General features: G+C 34.8%; 1 protein-coding gene across 2 annotated transcripts; it reads right to left on the bottom strand.

Moving 5' to 3' along the window:
* Window positions 1-3,871: 3,871 nt before the first annotated feature.
* lhx2b (LIM homeobox 2b) lies at window positions 3,872-12,035 on the bottom strand. Of its 2 annotated transcripts, none has more exons than XM_046870350.1 (5): window positions 11,133-12,035; window positions 9,722-9,924; window positions 8,802-9,169; window positions 6,021-6,226; window positions 3,872-5,467 (listed from the first exon to the last, which is right to left on the bottom strand). In XM_046870350.1, the coding sequence occupies exons 1-5, from the start codon at window positions 11,316-11,318 to the stop codon at window positions 5,177-5,179; spliced, it is 1,254 nt and encodes a 417-aa protein (XP_046726306.1). In that variant the 5' UTR covers window positions 11,319-12,035; the 3' UTR covers window positions 3,872-5,176. The 2 variants fall into 2 exon arrangements, with proteins under 2 accessions (XP_046726306.1, XP_046726307.1); XM_046870351.1 differs by having other exon boundaries at window positions 8,802-9,166.
* Between the last annotated feature and the right edge of the window lie 9,934 nt (window positions 12,036-21,969).

The following is a 21,969-nucleotide window of genomic DNA, read 5'->3' as shown; positions in this document are numbered from 1 at the left end:
TATTATTTTAAGGACAAATGGGGTAATTTTAAATTTGATGGCTGCAGCATGTTTAAATAATTTGAGAGGAGGGGAGTAAAAGGATGGAAAGAAAATGAAGTATGTCAATAAAAGGAAACAACTGGAGAAATATTTTTAAAATATTTTGTTTAGTTGGCAACAGGTTAGTAACATTACCAGCAAAAACAAAATGCGAAGACTTTGAATATCTCCTCTACATAAATATCATCAAAAGATTCCATAGAATTTGGAGAAATCTTTGTGCATAAGACACAGTTGCAAAAATCAATATTAAAAATAATTTTGCCCAAGATCCTTGGGCCCTCAGGTGGCATTGCATTAAAACAGACATGTTTTTGTAATGAAATTCACTGCATGGGTTTAGAATCAGCTCCGGATAATTTCTTTTGTGACGTTTGCCATACCATCCAGAAGTTGCTGCTCTATCATGCAAAATAAGCCATGCTGTATGTACTGTAAATGTTATCCAGAGATATAACTGTCAGGGATCCACCTGCCACGCCCCCTTTTTTGGCTTTCATGACTCCACTCTCCCTGGAGCTCCAGGCATAACCACGCACACCTGAAGCTCGTTGTCACTCATGCCTCCGCTCTCTCTGGAGCTCCAGGCGTAACTATGCACAACTGAAGCTCATCATCACTCCACCCCGCTCTTGCATAAACCCCTCTCTCACATTCACTCGCCGTTCGTTATTGTATGTGTTAGATGTTATGTACTGCTGTATGGTTTCACGGTTGAATGCAGTACTCTACGGTTTCCGTTCTGTACTGTTCAGACTCTACTATCCGGTACCGGCTGCATTTCTCCTCCCCGCTCATTTCGGATCAGCTACGCTTCTCCCCAAGCGCACCTCGGACTCTCTTTAGGACTTGTGTGTGCATGAGTGCGTGTGTGTGTTTGTGCGCGTGCTTGTGTTTCTCTCTCTCCCTCACTCTGGTCAATAAAACCCGATCGAGCTGTACTCCGGCTTCCGCCTCCCATTTCTCTCGCACCCTGACAATAACAGTCTTCTCTGGCTCAAAGCTCATTTAAAATTGACTGAGGCACCATTTATACTGAAAGTACTAAACACTGTAGGTTTTAGAGCAACATATTTCTCCATCAAGATGACATCTTTTTTGGGGAAGGCCTTGCATAGTTCAAAAAGACAATGCTCTATCGAATATGCATGGCTTTATAGTAGAAGAGTCCGTCTGTTGAATTCGGCTGCTTGATGTCTACACCTTTGACCAAAAAAAACATTTGGCGCATCATAAAATTAAAATAAATAAATAAACTGACTCTCAACTAGAATCTTGAATCAAACATAAATGGGACAATATTAAACTCCTAAAACTTCAGCAAATGGTCTTTTCAGTTTCCAGATGTATATGGACATTTCCCAGATACATAGAGATTCGATACAGTTGTAAGATTTTTTGAGACATGTCGCAGCCATCAAATTATCTACATTTATTTCTTAAAAGGATACAATTACTCAATTTAAACAATTTTAATGTTTTCTATGTGTTATATTTAAAATATGGGTTTATGAGATTTGGAAAATCATTGCATTCTGGGTTTTTTTTGTTTGTTTGTTTGAATATTACACACCATCACAACTTTTTTGGACTTGTGGTTATATATCAGGTAATTAATTAGCAGCACTCTGTATCAAAATGTTGTGCATTTAATTTAAACCATTTACACATATGGGCAGGGGTAGATTACCATTTACTTTTTTCTGTATCATGTATACATTATTACACATAAATAAAACATATTAATTGTTAATTTTCATTTTGTGCCATTTTACTGGCCTTCTTACCACTGTCTCTCTTCAAATATTGTGTAGCATTCTCTGACTGCTTTTAAATTAAACCATTTACCTGCATTTGTGTCTGTTTGTTTTTATGAAGCATGCTTACTGGATGTTTACAGCATGGATCCACTGTACTACACTAATGAATTTAACAAAATACAAAAAATGTTCATGTTTTGGACACATCTTGTACATTATATGGCCACCCATATTTGTTTCTTCTCTAAAATGTTACCACAAAGAAGGGGACAGAACTGTATAGTTTGTGAATGTGATAGCATTGTATTTTCCATTCAATTAAAACTGATCCAGCATGACAATGCCTCTTCTGTGCAAAAAGCAAGCTCGATGTTGTATACATGGGTTGGTTCAAGTGCATACAAATCTTATAGTCATATGTCCATAAACCTTTGTCCACATAGAGTATTTCAAGATTTGTATTTGACAGGATTTTTTTTTTTAAGTGTGTGTATAGCATTATATACGTGTGTGTGTGTGTGTGTGTGTGTGTGTGTGTGTGTGTGTGTGTGTGTGTGTGTAAAAGCATTTATATTTCTCAAGAGATTACTTGTTTACTTAGCTTGAAAAATGCTAGGTGAATGTAATGAGTTTAATTGCTACATAGAGATGCTCCCCACTTTATGAACATTCACTTTATTAACTTTCACGGATACGAAAAATCTGTCCTCAAAGTGAAACATGTTCAGAGTAGAAAAAAATCAAAACCACCGCCAGCTAGTCTTCAACCATAATGAGTCTACATGGTTGGACTAGGGCAAATTAATTTTTTTAAGTACAGTTTAATTACTTTTTGTATTACTTTTAATCCTTAAGACTTAATACAAAATATTGTATACAATATTTGTATTTGTATACAATATTTTGATTATTTTAATTTGTTTTAGTGTATTTTATTGTTTATTTAATAGTTTTTATACATTATTAGGAGATATGCGTAGTCAATAACGAACACAGTAACAACTTATTAACAAAGTCATGGTACAAATGGTCGTTCAGAACGTACCTTGTACATAATACATAAGGTGGAGAGCATCTGTACTATTCTTTGTATACATTAATTGAAAATTAATCACAGGACATGGCAATGATAAGAATAATATGTATTGCTTATTCAGGAATCAGAACACTGCCTATATTGTATATGGAATATTATATGGCTTAAAGTAGTAGCTTATCCTAAAAAAAAAAAAAAAAAAATCTGGATTTAACAGATCAGCAATAACATAACTTTGATCAATTAGTAAACTTAACAGCCATAAAATTGTATGCACTCGAACCAACCCATGTATGGGTTAAAGCTTAAAGCTTAAAGCTTGTTTATTAAACTTAAAGTACATAAACTAAGGAAATTCCATTAATATTGATCATTACTGCATGATTCTAGGGCATTTCCTTTTAATTGGATTGTATGTTAAAAAATTATATAAAACTAGGAACCATATCTACCTTGTAGTTTCAATCTATATAGACTATATAGAGGAAGTCCCAAATATGTGTGATGGCCAGGTGTTCATAAACCTTTACATTTATTTATTAAATTCATAAATTTATAAAATGTATAGTGCTTTTAACAATAGATATGATTTTAAAGCAGCTTTAAACAGATAACATGGTCATGAAATAATGTATAAGTTTGTTCCTATTAATTGTACGTTTGTTCCTAATCACCAAGCCAGTGGCGATTTCGGAATATGAAAAAATCCCTGAGATAGCATGAGAGGAAAGGACTCAAAAGGGAATCCATCCTCATCTGGGTGGCAACAAATGACCATTCATTACAGTTCATCGTTATATTGGTGTGCAGTGATAGGTGATTAAATGCAATCTGTTCTCCTGAGCCATTGTAGTAGACCAAACTACCATATTTTACCATATTTTACCATATTTTTTCCAGTATCTTTTAATCAGAAAACACTGACCACAAAAGATTAAATTATGTCTTAGTAAATAAGTGTAGTAGTAGTAGTAACAATAGATGAGATCTTAAATATTTCTCTCAGTTAATGGTAATAACAGGGATGACCAAATTTGTTTATATATATTTGTACAGACCTGAACATTTACATCAAATAGGATATTGTGAGGAATGCTCAAAGAAACACCACAGATGTAAATCTAAACCATACAGCATCTTCAACAAGAAGACTATGGTCAGCATGGATATATTCAACCTGTTTCCAACACTGTGACATTGTAATAAATTGAGAAAAAAAAAAAAAAAAAAAACATTCATCCACATCAAACGTATAATTTTGTTTCATTTGAGTTTAGAAAACAATTTGACAATTTTTACTCATTTACATTATAGTGTTCTTAGCAAGTTCCTTTGCAACTATTAGATATAGAAAACAAACTGGCATTTTTTTCAGTGCACTTACTTTACTCTTTTTTTGGCTAAGATGAAGTGTGTATTAAGGTTTTAGCTGCTGTGCTATTATATCCAGTGTATTCTTAATGAGGTAAAATGTTGAGTTAAGATTATTTATATGTATAAATAATCTTATACATAAATAATCTTTTCTCAGAGGAGAAAAAATGTGAAAGGGTGAAAGACAGATCAGTATAAATGAAGAGAGAGAAACAAAAGTACATGCCTGCATTTAACTCTCTTTGTTAAAACAGAGCTACTCAACCTTGTTGCTTCGATTGATAAAATACACATTTAAATTCTATTAATTTCATCAGTAAAAAATGGACATGGTGTGTTACTTAAATGCAGTGTAAGGCACATGACAGTTAGATTTTTACTGTTTGTAAAAACTTATTCACATTATAATAAATTTTCCTTACATTGACCCCTGTGTGCAGTTACTTAAATAAAAAGCTGAAGAAAAAAGTTAATTCTCATATAAGAACAACACTTCTATCCACAGTATTATGCTTTTAACAATGTTGAGTAAAATTAAAATAAAAATAATATTTTGAGTACAAAAATGTAATTTGACCTTTCACTGAGGCATGCCAATCTTTATGCAATACTTTAAAAGAAACTAACAATATTTTGTTTCTTTTAAAAGATTTCTAATTCTGTTTCTATTTGGGATGAGCAACAAGTTGCATTTTGTTATGTCAGTTGAAAACAATGTCCAGGAACATCTGTAACTTGTACATTTGCAAAGTTTATGACATTAATCAAAGCTCCACTATAACTTTTACAAACAGAATTTGTGAGCATCAGGGCTAGGAATGGTGTATGTGGTACAGACTTTATAATGTAGTGTCTAAGTAAAGTGAATCAGTGATGGTTTCATAACAATATAAGAAAAACAGGATGTTTTCTGTAACGACAAAGTTGTAAGAGTCAATGGTAATTATTAAGTGAATGACAGACATCAGAACAGGCTGGTGAGTGTGGTCTGCGATGGACTCCGGCATTCATGCACATCCAAGGTGCCTGGTACGGAGGTCAGTACAGAGGTGACTGTGGGCATTGTAGGGTTAGTAAGGTCTGTCAGTGTAGTGGGAGTGCTAGATGGGCTCATAGAGGCATTTGAAATTTCTGAGGCTGGACCAGATGGGGTTCCACCAGCTAGAGTTGACCCATCTGATGTTTTCTCCACCCCATTGTTCTCTTGACGCAGAAGATTTCGTCGGAATTTGGCCCTGGCATTCTGGAACCAGACCTAAAAAAAAATGCAATCCATCCATTGTAACAAATCCATCATAAACATTGTTTTAGATATGATAATTAGGGCTTTGAGATTTTAAGTTTAAAAGGTTTTTTTTTTTCATTTCTATCTGTCTTTACTTCTAAAGCCAATTATATATATATCACCTAAAATCCCCAAAAATTCCCTATTTATATAATTCATCCTTTTAGGTTTTATGCTTAGATTTGTTTTGAAATGTATTTTTTATAAATTTTTTCCATTTCATTGATATTTCAAATACACTTTGTTTCAACTTTCACAAGCTAACAATTTATTACTAATGCTTAGTTTTCTAATGAAAAAAAATATTATTGTTTCTCAAATGTCCAAGTAAAATTCTTGTTTAATTTCATGTTTGTGTGAGATTTCTGGTTTAAAACCTGAAATCTAAATTCTTTCATTTGGTATATGAATAAAAAAATATATATACTTTAACATTTTATAAACTTAAAATTCGTGTTTAAAAAAAAAAAAAAAAAAAGAAGAGTCATGGCTGCACTTTATTATAGACAAAAGAATCTCTTACCTGAAGTACACGCTTTGTAAGACCTGTTTTCTGTGCCAGCTGTTTTAAATCCTTGGCATCAGGATTGTGGTTAATAGCAAAGTAGGACTTCATGGTTCTTAGCTGATGGTGCTTGAAGGAAGTCCTCATTCTCTTGGTCTTTTGACCAGAACTGTACTGAGAGTCTCTGTCCATTAGATCCCCATCATTTTCATTACAGCTTAGTGCTATTTTAAAGAAATCACAAGGAAAAATATATTTTAAACTAATGCTACAGAAAATGTAACAAATTGGTTTACAATTAATGTAAAATAGACTCCAACTTTAATTTTATAAAATAAAAAAAAATGTGTGTGGTGGTTGTGGGGGAATCTCTTACAGACTACCATAAGTAGTTCATAGATAATGCATATCCATTGTTTTTATTTGGAACAATTTTGTTTAAAAAGATATATTTTGCTCAATGGATTTTGAGATACACTTTAACATTTTTGTCTAAAGGGTTTGATAGGGCAAAGTGCTAAGTTTGCCTAATAGCTTTTACTTATTTTCAAACATCTACAAATGAGCCATGTCTGTTTATTTATAATATTACTACAGTTTTTTGCATGTGGCTCAACTATTTGAGATTTTAGCTGCCAATTAGGCATTTTTAAAGAGACTGAAAGAGAGATTTTGGGCAGTAATTCTTGGCAGAAGTTGAAGTGTTGCAAGATGCAAGACAGTTCAGGAAGTCTGTTTATTTTGACTGAAAATATTACACTGGAAAAAACATTTAATAATTGCCATTTTGTTTCAATTATTGTTTTATTATTATTTTGGACATGGAACAAATCGTAATTGAATTATAAATTGTGTAATTCTTGACATTCCTAAATACTACTGTTAATCAAATACAGTATAAGTAAATAATATTTTGAACATAGTAATATTTTTTGTTTTATACTAGTATATTAATCTATGGTTGCCCTCTACTGCAAGCTCATATGACATTGACGAATGTTTAACACATTATTACAGTTTTATTAAACAGCTGATGCTAGAAGGTGGCAGCTGTAGGTCCTATGAAAAAGTAGCTTCGAAATGCTGTAATCGTATGTCTTTAACGAAATGGTATTTAACCAAAATAGGCATTTATTGCGCTAGTTATTCTTGCAGAGCTTGACTGTGGTCGTTCTGTCTGTAACCTGAAGGTGGCACCAGTGATTGAAAGCAAATTTTCCCCTACTTGCTGCCCACTGCTCGGTGATATAACAAGAAAAGAGATCTTCAATATTTAAAATATATTGCAGTTTACGTATTGTTCAATGCTAATCCCTAAATAAATTATATATATATATATATATATATATATATATATATATATATATATATATATATATATATATATATATATATCCCATAGTCAGATAACTCAGTTACAGGTCTTCAGTCGGACACAATTACATCTTCCATACAAATTCCATTTTCCATATTGCTTGTTCCATATTGCTTTGTGTTATTAAAACAACACAAAGCAATATAGAACACATATATTGCAGTGATAATTGGACATTGAAATATTTATTTTGCTAGACTTTGTATGATTTCTTTCGACAGATCCAACCCCTTAAAAAAGGAAATTATTTAGTTATTTTGTTGTTTTTCTGCTGAAAGTGATCACATATTCGATTATAAAATGTATTGTCTTATTGTATTGTATAGGGTACACAGCATTTTGTACTTTACATAGTAATGACAACAAAACTCAATGGAAATTAAATACAATGATGAAATGTAATCTAAAAACCAAGCTGAAATAATATTAATCGGTAATAGATTTAATACATAGTTTCTAGATTAGGTAAATATATTACTTCACTATATCTTTGTCACTTTCTATTTTTCTTACACATATTTTCGAATACTCTAGAGAATTAGATTCACGTCTAAGTAATTTCCAGCTTCCTACCTAGTCAACTGTTGTCAGCCATATAGTGATCATTCCTCCCCTTTATGCAAGAGTCTGAGTCACGTTGCTGCTATTTGCAGGTCAAGAACACTAACATTCTAGAAACGTATCCGCTGTAGTAATGCATAATTTATATAACTAGTATTTGCATTATATGACTGTCATGATAAAAAAAATCCAAAATAAGTTTCTCTCAACAAAACTTAGCTGTAAAGAAGACAAAATGTGCATTGTGTTTTTTTTTTTTATCTTAGCTCAGTTTAAAAAATATGGTGCCTTGTTTGTTTCGTTTCACAGCTGCATTTAAAAAAATTCTCAACAAATATGGAACACTATTTAGTAGCACACTAAATTCTGTTTTAAAACCGGCTTTTTTGTTTAAACATGACTATTTTCAGGCTTCTGTTTAACAAAGAAAACTGTACAACTACAAAAATCCCTGCTAAAAATTAGACAACAATTAGCTTAAACATTTTTTTTATTAAATTTAGTTTCTTATTTTTACCATAATCTACAATTTAACTGTTGCTATAGCCTAGTTTTAATTTAAAGATGTGGCCTGGGGCGCTGTTTTTGGATGCAGCATTTCTACCAAAAGTCATTTGAAATCAGGCTTACATTGCAATATTTTAGTCCTTAAACGTTATTACTTAATATGTTTGCTTACATTGTGGATATTTTACATGTTTTATGTCTTGTTTATTGTTGTTGCATTATCCTCCATTTTGCATAGCCTTAAAATCGAAAGCATGTTTTTTTTTTTACCAGGTATGTCTTAATACATTAAAATCGCAGTACCTTTCTAATGCACTGCAGTCAACAGTAAACAAACAAACAAATAAAAATCTCACCTGCGTTATATGCGGCCAAATCCGCTCCGGGGCCGGGACTTTTCCGTTTCCTCGGGCGTCCTTTCTGTACCGTGCCCACTCCGTTGTAGTAGGAGAGCGCGAGCGCCCCCGCTGTACTAAGCGTTTTACTTGGAGCCACGTCCGTGTGAGTGAAGTGCCCATAGTCTCCCTGCACGAGCGTCTCGAAGTGTAAACGGCAGTACACGAGACTGTCCTTCATGCCAAAATGGTCGCCTGTCGTCAGTATTTTGTTGCACGTAGTGCATGTGAAACAATTTAAGTGGTACACCAAGTCCCGAGCTCGCATTACCATTTCCGAGGCCGAAATCCCGAGATGGCAGCGAGCACACCTCTGCACCGAAAACCTTCTACACAAGAGAAACATAGCCATGAGCATAGATTGAATAACTTTTTATCTATTTAACTATATTACCCCCATCTCTCTCTCGATCTCTTTATATCTCTCTTTATGCTTATGACAAGGTTGAAGGGAAGTGTTGCAGGAAAGTGTTGAGTCTGTTATTTACGGGTTCAATCGTCAATAAACACGAGCTGATAAATGCAATATTTTTCTTTTAAAACTTTTTTCCTCACAGTGGCGGTTATAATACTGTATTGTAAAAAAATGCTTAATATAAAATATTACATATTACTTTTATTTGAAAATATTTGCCTGCTTTGGGCTTACTTAATGGCGTATTTTAAATTGATAGACTTACTTCCATTTTCACAATTTAATATATAGCCACTGTGTTTTTTTTATTACGTTTTGCAGCAAAACATGTTTGCTTTATTAGTAGCTTTAATGCGGTTAGCTAATATCTGTTAATTTGCTGTTTCTTAAGAATGTAGCCCAATACCCCTAATGTAGATTGTATGTCCGGAGAGAAAACGAAAGTAAATTCAATTTATGGCCACACCTGTAATAGTCTTCCTTGCAGTAGATACTTCCATCCTTACTAAAGCAGGTGAGCTCAGACTCCAGGTTGAGTTTGCACTCGCAACATTTTAAACAGCGCATGTGCCACTGCTTGTCTACTGCGAGCAAGTAATAGCGGTCGGAAATTTTCCCTCTGCAGCCCGCACACAGTGCCACCCGCTCACTGGTCATTGATGGCATACCCTGAGGAGATACACAGCATTTGTTTTAGCAAATATCCGTCCTGAAGGAATATTGTTTAAACACGATTGAAAATCACACAAAGGTTTCAACAGTATCCCACGCATTACTGCGTGGTTTCTAATATAAAAAAAATAAATCTTTTTAATTTTTTTTTTTTATTAATGCAAATTTGTAACCCGCGACCGTGTCGTTACTGGACTTTGTTTACTAATCAATTTTTAGTGATACTAAGATAAAAAAAATGGAAGGAGCTAAGAAAAGGTGACATGAGCAGGAATTACGTGAAAGGTTAAATAACACATTTAAGTGCCTTTAAGTATATGTTATAGTTGTGCTGTTTTACTATTTCTATATATCCTTTGTATAAATTGTATGTAAGTTTATGCATTACCCCTCATGGCCCTGAATCTTTTTAAGCCCAGCTTCTACATATTAAATCGTCCTCTCTCTGCCTTTCTGCCGCCCCTTCTCTCACACAAACATAAAATATTTTTATATTAATTATATTATTATTAGAATAAATGATTATTATTACTATTATTAGTAGTAGTAGATGTAGTAGTAGTTGAAGCAGTAGTAGTATCCGTAGTAGTACTATATTAGTATATTTATTAATAATACTATTATTAAAAGGCTCCAGTTTGTAGATAAACAGTTTGTAAATAAATTAATAAATTAATGAAAACAATCTACAAACAGACAGTTCATACCATCTACAGACATGCACACATACATAAAAAATACTAAGAAAAACTAAAAAGAAAATGAAAAAGTCCAATTTTGGTTAATAATAAAACTCTGTTCTCGTATCCAAGTATTAATTATATTTTATATACTTTAATTTTAATAATATATTTGAATTTGTAACAAACGCAATAGGTTTACACATAAAAATGTTAAATATTTTTTATTTAATTAAAGAAATCGATTTAATACATTAATGGCAGAATGGCAATGGCAGGCAGTATTTTAAGCATTTTATCAACTGCTTGTGAATATTATTCTGTAACGTATTACAAATTGCAAATTACATGAATAATGAAAACAAAACATATCGATGGATCAAACTAACACACACGCACGCGTGATATATATATATATATATAAATATATATATATATATATATATATATATATATATATATATATATATATATATATATATATATATATATAGTATCTGTTCTGTAGCTCCTGTGTTCTCCTACCGTTTCTCTCTCGCCCATATCTATGGCCGAGCTGATAGCAGCTGAGTCGCTCTTGCCTCTGCGTTCCATTTCTTCCATCACTCCGTGAATGTCGCCTCCGTGCAGGCCGTGGAAAAGCATCGCGGACGGGAGCGAAAAACACGTGTTTGCTTCCGTAATATACAGCTTTGGCCCTTTGCGGTTCATAAGACTTCTGTCATGAAAGAGCTGTTATAACACTCAGATCCCACTCAGAAGCTAATGCTTTGCTGTTATTTTATCGATTTATTTTCCCCAAAGCAAATAGACCTACAGAGCACACATCAACGATGCACAGAACGCACACAAGGATGTCGGTGCATTCCAGAACTTTGTGCAGGTTACCAACTACGGAAGCCACTGCTGTAACGCTTGTCTGAAGTGTTTCGATGGGCAATTTTCAATTGGAAAGGCGTGTGTCATCATACAGTTAAAATGAACTCGGCAGTTTTTCTTTTCGGCCTGAGGATAGAGGGGGTTGCAGACGCACTTCATCGAAAATCCATTTTTTCTCATCGCCGATTAAAAAATAATCCTGAAATTGTATGGAAATTTCAACTACAATTTCAACCTGTCGAATTTTACTACTGTTTGCATCTTCTTGGTGTTTTCGCTTCCTCTGCGTCGCTTTGTCATTTCAAAAGATGTCCAACTTCAGCACAGCAGAAGGCTCCAGTGAATGACTAATACAAATTAATCGACGCCTTTAAAGATGGCAACTTTAATGCCAAGTTCTTGTTTATAGCCACATATTCTCTGAAAAAGACCTGTTCCTAGTCGCAAGCGGTGTGTCCTCGTGTCGTCGCAGCCAAATGTGAGTAATTGAGGAGGAGGAGTTGAGTGCACTTTAAGGGTGTGCGTGTGTGTTATACCCGTGTTTTGCCAGCCCCTACTTCTGTTCCCGGTTCTCTAAGTTCGCGCGACCCTCCGCGCCTTTTCTACGGAGACCTTGACGTCAATGCTCACTGCGCACAATCATTGGCTGCGCAGCGCAGGACAGACTTGTAATAAGAGCGGCGTGTGTAAAAGTATTCCCAGGTTTTCAGACAATATATGATTGTCCAGACACAAACGAGAAAGCAACTCACTAGCATAGATTAGTGTATTTATTTGACTTAATTATCAGACCTAACTAATTAATGACATAATTATGACCATCAGCGAATCGTTATAGTGCTTGATCGAGTAAAGTACTGTACAACGCGCAGTGTGTTATTCTGATAATACATTTTCTGCGCAATAAAAAGAAAAGTAGTAATTTTTTCAAATATTTATTCATTTGACCGATGCATTTATCAAATAGTTGCTTTAAGATTTTTCCACCGGACAACCTGTCATGATGCACAATAAAACCAGTTCCGAACACAGACCAATGTGACTCACCCCTGTGAGCTCCAACAAAAGGAAACAGAGCACGTTTAGTGTCAAAAGAACCGAATGCCGTACTGACAGCATGGAATCCGACTAACACACCGTAACACTGCAGGAGCCGCTCCTTACAACCCAATTAACGTCAGAGCCATATTCAATGAGGGTTAAGACTCGACATACTTCTCTTTTTTAAACGAAATAGAGACGCGGCACTGCTTTGTAAATATTACAATTTACACAAAGACAAATACACCACTACTACCACTACTACTACAACTACTACTACTTCTACTACTACTACTACTACTAATAATAATAATAATAATAATTATTATTATTATTATCATTAATAATAATAATAATAATTATTATTATTATTGCTCGTCGCAATTTTTTATTTATTCTGCTTTATATTGTCTGTTTTTTCTCTAAGCAAGCATTAAAAAAACACGTTGTCGTATTATACAAATGTTAAAAGAAAGTTAAAATAGTTATATGTTAAATCGTAGATAATGTATTAATAGGCAAGTAATTTCTTTAGACTAATCGTCTAATTGTTTCCACGTATGCCGTTAAATCTCAAACCATTGTTTATAGTATTTGTAACCCATTATACAGTTAATTGGGGCTCATTCCTTAATTGGTTAGCAAGCATTAATTTCAGGTCATCAAGAGACAAATACGTGACCTGTTTTTTTTTTTTTTTTCTTTTTTTTAATCAAACCCCCATCAATCTTCGTCCTACATTTTGGGGGCAATCCAAATGAACGGTTTCTAAAGCCCATTTCTCAACACCCTGTGTATCGTTGCATAGCATTACACAATTTGTAACAGCAACTACAATAACAAATGTGGAATAACTATTAAGAAAACAATCATAAAAATCAATCACCTTAAAAAAAGAAATTCTTTAAATAATGGAATTTGTCGTTTTAGTGTCATCCTTTTTGTATTATAAAACTAGTTTAACTGTCACTTGAATATAAGGCCTCGGCCAAGTAAAATCATTAAAAATAATATATTAAATGTCATTTCAGTTTTTATATTAAAACTTCGCATTCAGTTTGTACAAATAGTTTTGCAAATAAAAAGAGATGCATTAACTTATACAATCCACAACAGCCTGTACAAAAACGAACACCACCTAAACATGAAGGAGTTAGCACATTACAGTCCGTATACTAAGTAAATAGCCATAGTAAGTTGCTTGACAATATAGTTACCATTATTGGTGTTTTTCAAAACCATAATTTATAAATTATAATTATACAATAGTAATTGATATATTATTCTTTCCATAATTATTACATACCTGAGCCGTGTAAATTACTGAGTCAATTCACGGCAAAATGTTCTCTACCATTTAACTGTCTTTCCATAACATATGCGGTTTTCATTTTAGGCAAATAAGTAATAAGAAATTATCTATAAACATTAACCAGCAAAACCTGGCCATAATCGAGTTTGGCCTAACAAATGGCACGAGACAATTTATATTAATAAATATAAGAATGTCCTGATAAACTGGCATGGTCCTGTGCAGATTGTACCAGACCACTAATGGATGCATACTTGCGTTTATATTTAAGTTTGAGTGCACAAATATGAATGGACTACGAATTAACATGATATTATTTGATATATAAGATGATATAAATATATTATATAAATGAATTAGGCTAAAATCCTAAGGTTTAAAAATCCTTATGCAAATGAAGTCACGTTTAATACTCTTAATTGAATACATGCATATTTATTATCCGCGCTTCCTGTCTGGAGCAATGCTGCCTTATACATTAAACATTTTAGTGCGGTGGAGATCTGCTGAGGTGGGGGAAAGATGATATTTTGGCAAACAATTGTCAAAGATTATGAAAAAATTAAAATATATTTACAATTCCTGTAAATAATAAAGAAAGGTTTTTGACTGAACTCGAGCGGTCACTTTGTTCAATTGTGTATTTTAGGTAGCTGTTTGAATCAGGTCGGATCGGAGTCGCGATGTCTGATTTCATAAATATCTGTTTCTCATTCCTCGGCAATATCGCTGTTGGAGCTGATAACTAGAACTTGTGGCTCGTCACAGAAACCCCGGGAAAACCAGCGTTTTGTCTGGTGCTTTTGTACAACACCTCTTCTTTACCTCGTGACATTTATATCAAGCTCTAATTAAAAAGCGAGCCTTTAAACGTGTTTTATGTTGTATCTATTAAAATGCACCATGCTGCTGTGGCGTCAAGCGCTTCAGAACCGAAACTAAGGGTTGAAACCGCGCACTTGAGCCTAATGATTTTTATGTCATGAACTATGAAGTCAGGAAATAAGCGGTAGTTTAAGTAACATAGAGTGACAGCCGTCACAGCCGTTATTACATCACAACGGAACCATAACAACCTTAAAAGCGATGAGATGGTACTTTTCCGGGCCTTTCACCTGTTAAAAGTTTCTCCTTTTAACTTTCGCACAGAATCCGAAGCAAATTATTTTCAAATAAATAATTAGGAAAAACGAAAAACAGCTGCCGACCAGTGAGAACACGTAGGAACAATGATGGTCACAGGATAAAAGTGTCAGTAATTTGTTTTTGAGTTGTTTAATCCAGTCAATTAAATTTGACAAATGTAACACAGTTGATATTGTCTATTATTAGTTAAGAAGAAGAAGAAGAAGAAGAAGAAGAGAAGAAGAAGACATCTTTCAAGTAATTGTCATAGTATAATTTTTTTATAATTACGGCTTTTATTCTGTATCATACACATTTACAAACTTATTAAACTGACTGCTTCAGATCTGATCTGGAAATCAGCCGCTCTCGGAAAAAGGAAGTGCACCCGTGCATGCTTTTAGATACAAAGTGTTGCGACGAGTTTCTTGAAGTCAGAGGCGGGCTGTAAATGATGTAGCAATCCAGAGCTTGTGACAAAGCATAAAGCTCCTTCAAATAGGATTAATAATGGGAGGTTTTTAATGGTATCTGCAAAACTGCACACGTTGGTTAAAATAAGAAGGGCTATATCAAGGGCTAACCCAGTATTAAAAATGATTTTCCTTAGATCCACCTTACACCTGCGTATTAATAGTATTCAGCTTTTTGTGCACACATTTCATTTCTATTTGCCCGTTTTGTTTACTTAGGAAAGCATTAATTACCTGATTTATTATCCTGATTAATTTATTTATCCATGATGTTATGTTAGATATTAGTGATTTGCTTCTTTCATTTGTATCAACCGAATAAATTCCCAGGGTATGCACATTTTACAGGGATGCAGAAATCTATGAAACATAAATGCTTAGTTGCTGCTTACGTGTTGTGACCTATCACAGTGCCTGTATTTGTTTTCATTGGTATTATTTTGCACTGATTAGCCATTTGCTATTTTGAACAGTCCATCAATGATATTATACAATAGATATTTATGTAAATGTTTATACCGATTAAAATTCTTAGGAATGGATGACATTTCATAGGTAGACAACTGTCAGGCGTGTTATCTTGTTTTTTTAGAACGCGTTTTAATTAACAAGTGATTCTCTAAACCCATCGTAATCAAAAAATCTTTCGTAAATTAGACTGTCCCATTCATTAATCAGAATTTCTCTATTTTGATCTTGTATGCAGTTCTGCTTCAAATAGACAGAGGCCGCTAAGTTTTATATAAAATCTCACAATTATATTGCAGTGTGAGGCACTGCCCATAGTTTTAACCTAAATACTTAAAATTTGTCCGTCACTGAAAAATAGAGCATGGAGCCGGTTAGATTTAAGAAAAAAAAAGTGATTTTTGTAAAAATAAAACGTTTCTTAGTCCGATAGATTCTGAGCCTGAGAATAAGTGCAGTGATTAAGTTAATTCTGACTGAAAATATGTTAAGAAATTAAGTTATATGTATGAAAACACTATTGTTACATATTGCTATCTTGCACATCCTAGTTATACAGAATTTGATCAAAAACACTCCATTTAAAGCTATGTTCATGTAATCCAGACTAAACGAAACGTGTTAACAAAAAACAATCTAGCAGATACATTTACATAAGTAAAAAATATATAGATTTTAATGGTGTTTCGTTCTTTTGTACTTTTCCATACATTCTCTGTGTATTTGTACTCAGCATTTGTCCTTTTGCAGCATTAGATTAGATTAGTCCAAGTTGTATTAATTTTGAAGGGACTGTACTGTAAAAGCTCAGAACAAGTTCTCCCTCCTTGGTTTTCTTCTTCTAATTGTGCATGCAGCTTGAATAGAAGGATAAATCTTTGTTAACAGGGCAACTATTAACTCACATGGAGTTAATCAGAGTCAGAGCATTGGCGTGCATATTACCATATGAATGGGCCACGATCTCCTCTCTAGACTCCTTTATATAGTGGCCTTTCAAAGGGCACCAAGCCTTTGGGGTTTAAATGCTTCCTATTTCCCATTATTGCTCCAGCATGCAAGGGAAAGCAGCAGTGTAAAGTAAACATCAAATGAAAATGCTTTCTGTCCAAGATGAGGTTTTGTTGTCATGTGGTGCCAAGTGTTTTAGTTTGGAAAAATATGCTAAACATGATTACATTTATATATTTTTAATTAGCATGTTTCCATAATACTTTCTCATTGTAATTGATTTATAGCCAAATTTATAGCCTAATTTATAGCTTAAGTAATGCTAAGATCTAATGTAATATGGTAATTGGCACACCCACCCATGATGTGCCTGTGCACCTCAGAGTTATCTACTGGAGAGAAAATAGTTTTTATCTGGCTTTGGCCAATACACATATTACATTAGATCTTGGCATCAAGTATGTGAGTGTAAGCTTATGGTGATTACATATAATTAAGTCCTTCATTCAGGTTTCACTATGTTATGGTACTGTGATGAGTGTTTAATATTTAAATTATTATTTAAAAATTGTGCAAATTGACAAACTGGGCTTGTTGCTTTAAGTTAATTATTATTATTATTATTAGTAGTAGTAGTAGTAGTAGTAGTAGTAGTAGTAGTATTAATATTATTACTATGATGATGATGATGATGAGCCCTTGCACTTTTAACCACAAACCCCAGTATGACTAACTTCCCTGATTTTAGCAAACTGATCTCATAACACAAATCTTAGACAATAATTGTTTATCAAAAATACTTTATTTGATTTTTTATATAATTTATATTTTCCTTAAAATACAATGCTTTTACAATGCTGTAGACCTCCATGAGGATAAATCTAAAAATAAAAAATTAAAAAACTTTCTTGGGTTTTGTTGGTTTATTCCTTAACCCCTGTCTATGCCCCCACCCTTTTAAAAAGCCGAAAAGCTTTTGACATCTTCATCTAATTCACAGTAGGCAGGCTTTTGTTTGCTCTTGTCACTGGAGCGGATGGAGCTTAGCTCTCCAAACCGAGTGGCACAAGCACAATCCTTTGCCACAGACGAAAAGGCTGTGGAATGGGGGCTTTCTGGGGTTGGACTGGGGTGATAAAGGAGAACACAACCCCATTACTACCACCTTTAGATCCTTACAATATGGCCATTGTCTAGCAGTGAATAACATGGCCATGCTACCAGTCTAGGCTGCTCCTCAGGCTTTGACTATGAACCAGATTCCTTTCTTTAGCATGAAAGACGTCTAATCCATGTAAATATGGGGACTCTGCAGATAAAGCTTTTCACTGCAAAAAGGGGGTTGGGGAGGAGAGGGAGAAGGTGAGGGAGGGTCAGCAATTTAACCTCTGACCTAACAAATAAGGAGCATGAAACTTGCAGAATTGGCAGACAAAGAAAGGCTCCCATGGCTGATTGAGTTTTCTTTAGTCCACTTGGTTACATGAGGCTGACTGACAGATGACATCTTGTAATAATAAAATGCAAACAGTGCATGAATATGTATGAGTAAGAGACAGAGGGTAAGGATAGAAAAAGAAAAACAAATAATAAATGCATAAATAGCAAAAAGCTAATTATTAATAATTAATAATAGGTTTCCATTATTATTTTGATTATTATTTATATTTGTTAAATCTATCTATCTAATTAATGAGCTTTATTGATCCATTACTGTAAAGGATTACTCATAAACATAGTGTTATATATATATATATATTTTTTTTTTTTTTTTTTTTCCCAAAGATGTCTGTATTTACAGGTAAATAATTTAATTGGTAGTGACAAGGAAGTACAGGATTATAAATTAGTTTATTAGAGAGACAGCACATGTAGGATGTTTTGGAGACAAGGTGAGGGAGGTGTGATTGAAATGTTTTGGAAGAGTACATAGTGCAGAGGAGGAACATAGGGTACATCGGTAAAAGAATGCTGAGTATGGAGCCACCAGGAAGGAGGAAAAGAAGAAGGCCAAGGAGGAGGTTCATGGATTTGGTGAGGGAAGACATGCAGGTAGTTGTATTGAAAGAGGCAGATGTAGAGGACAGGGTTGTATGGAGACAGATGATCCGCTGTGGTGGCCCCTAACATGGGAGAGGCCAAAAGAAGAAAAAGAAGACAGGTAAAAAAAACTTTCATATAACATGTCACATCATTTGGTGTGTGTGTGTGTGTGTGTGTGTGTGTGTGTGTGTGTGTGTGTTGGTTGGGAAGATTGGGTGGAGGTTGATGGGAGTCCAGCAGAATATTTGCAAGCTCCATTCAGTTTCATGTGTTTTAAATCTCTAGTGCTTTGTTCCTTTTATAATTACAGCGGTATTCTCCTCAGAGAGTTATGGCTGTTGTGTAGCCCACATAGACACGCATACCCACACACACACACACACACACACACACACACTAGTCTCTAAACTAGACTCAATTAGCGTGACGTTTGCCCTACTGGCCTGACTTTAAGGACTCTAAACTTTGTGACTAGTCCCCATTCAATTGAAACTTGTAGATTAGTCCACATTTGAGAAAGCTAATAGGGTGTAAGCATTTTGTGTGTGTGTGTGTGTGTGTGTGTGTGTGTGTACAAAAAAAAATTTAATTCAAAGGTAAATAAATCCTTTTGACTTTGATTGATTTGTTTTTCTAAATATATAAGATTAGAGCAAGGAACTGCATCCCTTGCTCTAATCAATGCAATTTAAATTAATTAAAAGGTGCATTATTTCTAAAGAATTTACATCTGTGTTACTGTAGTAAGTTAATTTAATCTAAAATCTGTTCTTATGAACAGTTAATGGAAATTATCTTCATTATTAGATGTGAGACTATAGACAGCCATTGTTTAGCTCATATTAATAAATGTACTACTTAATGAAAGTGAAGGCATTGGATAATATCTGTCTAGAAAAAGCTAGCTTGTGGTTAGCCTTAGTGTTTGATTCACATAACCATCTTAGTCATGCTTTTTGAGCCTATCAGTGTGAGTTATTTTGCTCATTGAGTATCAGCCAAGTAGGCTAGGAAACCCATTAACTTAACTCAACTTAACTCAACTCAAGATTTATTGTTCTTTTTCCACATACACAGTATACAAAATAATGAAATGAAGTTACTTTGGAGCAAGGTAAAGATAGAGTGGAACAGCAAGAGTAACATTAAACATAAATAACCACAAAGTAGACATTAGACATAGAAGAGTTAAGGTGCAATACAGTAAAGTGTGCCCACACACCAAATGCAAACACGTGCTATGTCCAGTGTGTTTTGTCCAGAATGTACAAGTGTACACAATGTTTAAGTGTGGGCAATGTCTAGTGTGTAGTGTTTAAGAGAATAGGCAGATGTCTATAGTAAACAGTAGTGCAGATGTCTGCAGATATGCTACAATGTGCATTTTAATGCTCAGTAAAGTGGCTGAATAGGAGTATGCGTTAATGTTATGACCATTAATATCCATAGTGCACAATTAAGGAGATGAAAGCAAGGTCATGGGTGGCACCAGGGTGTTTAGGGCTCTGACAGCTTGGGTGAAGAAGCTGTTGCAGAACCTTGTAGTGTGGGTTCTGATGCATCAGGACCTCTTGCATGATGGAAAGGTTTGAACAGTCTGTGGGAGGGGTGAGAGGGATCCTTCTAAGGATATTAAAGATTGTCCTGAATAGAGGGGAGGGAGACCCATATAGTCCTCTCAGCTGTTCTCACTATGCATTGTAGGATCTTGCGTTCCGAGGTTTGCAGTTTCCAAAACACACACTAGGTGTTAAGTATGGGTAGTCCATTTACATTTGTGGCATTTAGCAGATACCCTTGTCCAGAGCGACGTACAAAAGTGCTAGATTACAACAAGATAAATCAGCCTACAAACATATAGGGGAAGTTCATTCCACCATCTTAATGCTAGAAAAGAAAAGAGCCTTGAAAAAGACACCAAAGATGGAGCCGGTGAGGTGGCTGCCGTCACGACTGCTCCGGCTACGTTTTCTCTCTTTTTTTGTTTATTTTATACTTTTATTTAATTAGTTACAGTTCCATCTACACAAGATGGACATCATTAGATATGGCAGAGACACTCATATCTTTTGGTGTACAATGCACTCACCTTGTGTGTCCAGAGTGTACACTTGTAAATTCTGGACAAAACACACTGGACATAGCACGTATTTGCATTTGGTGTGTGGGCACACTTTACTTTACTGATTGCACCTTAACTCTTCTATGTCTAATGTCTACTTTGTGGTTATTTATGTTTAATGTTACTCTTGCTGTTTCACTCTATCTTTACCTTGGTCAAAAGTAACTTCATTTCATTATTTTGTATACTGTGTATGTGGAAAAAGAACAATAAATCTTGAGTTGAGTTAAGTTGAGTTAAGTTAATGGGTTTCCTAGGCTACTTGGCTGATACTCAATGAGCAAAATAACTCACACTGATAGGCTCAAAAATCATGACTAAGATGGTTTAAACCCAGACCCATGCTGGCCGAGCGAGATCCTGAGGGAGAACAAAGGACGCAACCTGTACCGGCGTCCGCGAGGGAAACGGGCCGGCATCAGGAACAGGCTGAGGGCACGCGCACACCGCGCTCCCTTACCTAGTATTCTGTTAGCCAACGTCCAGTCACTGGAGAACAAGCTCGATGACCTCAGGGCAAGGGTCAAGTTTTAGAGGGACATTCGGAACTGCAACCTTCTCTGCTTCACTGAGACATGGCTGAACCCAGCGGTACCGGACCACGGCATCCAGCCGGCCGAGTTTTTCTCGGTTTACCGCATGGACAGAACACTGGAGTCGGGGAAGTCATGAGCAGGTGGAGTGTGTCTTATGGTGAACAACCACTGGTGCGACAACGCGAGCATCGTTCCTTTTTCACAGTCCTGCACACCAAACCTGGAACTACTGACCATCAAATGTCGGCCCTTCTATCTACCTCGGGAATTCAGCTCGGCCATAGTCATGGCCATTTATATTCCACCTCAAGCGGACACTGCAGTAAAGGATTTACATGAGACATTAACTCTTCACCAAACACAGCATCGGGACGCTGCGCTCATTGTGGTCGGAGATTTCAACAGTGCCAAC

The sequence above is a fragment of the Silurus meridionalis genome, chromosome 17 (assembly GCF_014805685.1).
Source record: "Silurus meridionalis isolate SWU-2019-XX chromosome 17, ASM1480568v1, whole genome shotgun sequence".
Lineage (NCBI taxonomy): Eukaryota > Metazoa > Chordata > Actinopteri > Siluriformes > Siluridae > Silurus > Silurus meridionalis.
Note: the sequence above shows the minus strand (reverse complement) of the source record. Positions and strands in the feature narration are given on the sequence as shown.

What these genes read in the sequence shown, in the direction of transcription:
- lhx2b (XM_046870350.1), bottom strand. Translation starts at nt 11,318, where the DNA reads ATGAACCGCAAAGGGCCAAAGCTGTATATTACGGAAGCAAACACGTGT. An exon ending in TGCAAGGAAGACTATTACAG is followed by an intron (nt 9,170 to 9,721) that starts GTGTGGCCATAA and finishes TCTCTTGTGTAG; the next exon opens with AAGGTTTTCGGTGCAGAGGT. An exon ending in TTACAAAGCGTGTACTTCAG is followed by an intron (nt 5,468 to 6,020) that starts GTAAGAGATTCT and finishes ATTTTTTTTTAG; the next exon opens with GTCTGGTTCCAGAATGCCAG.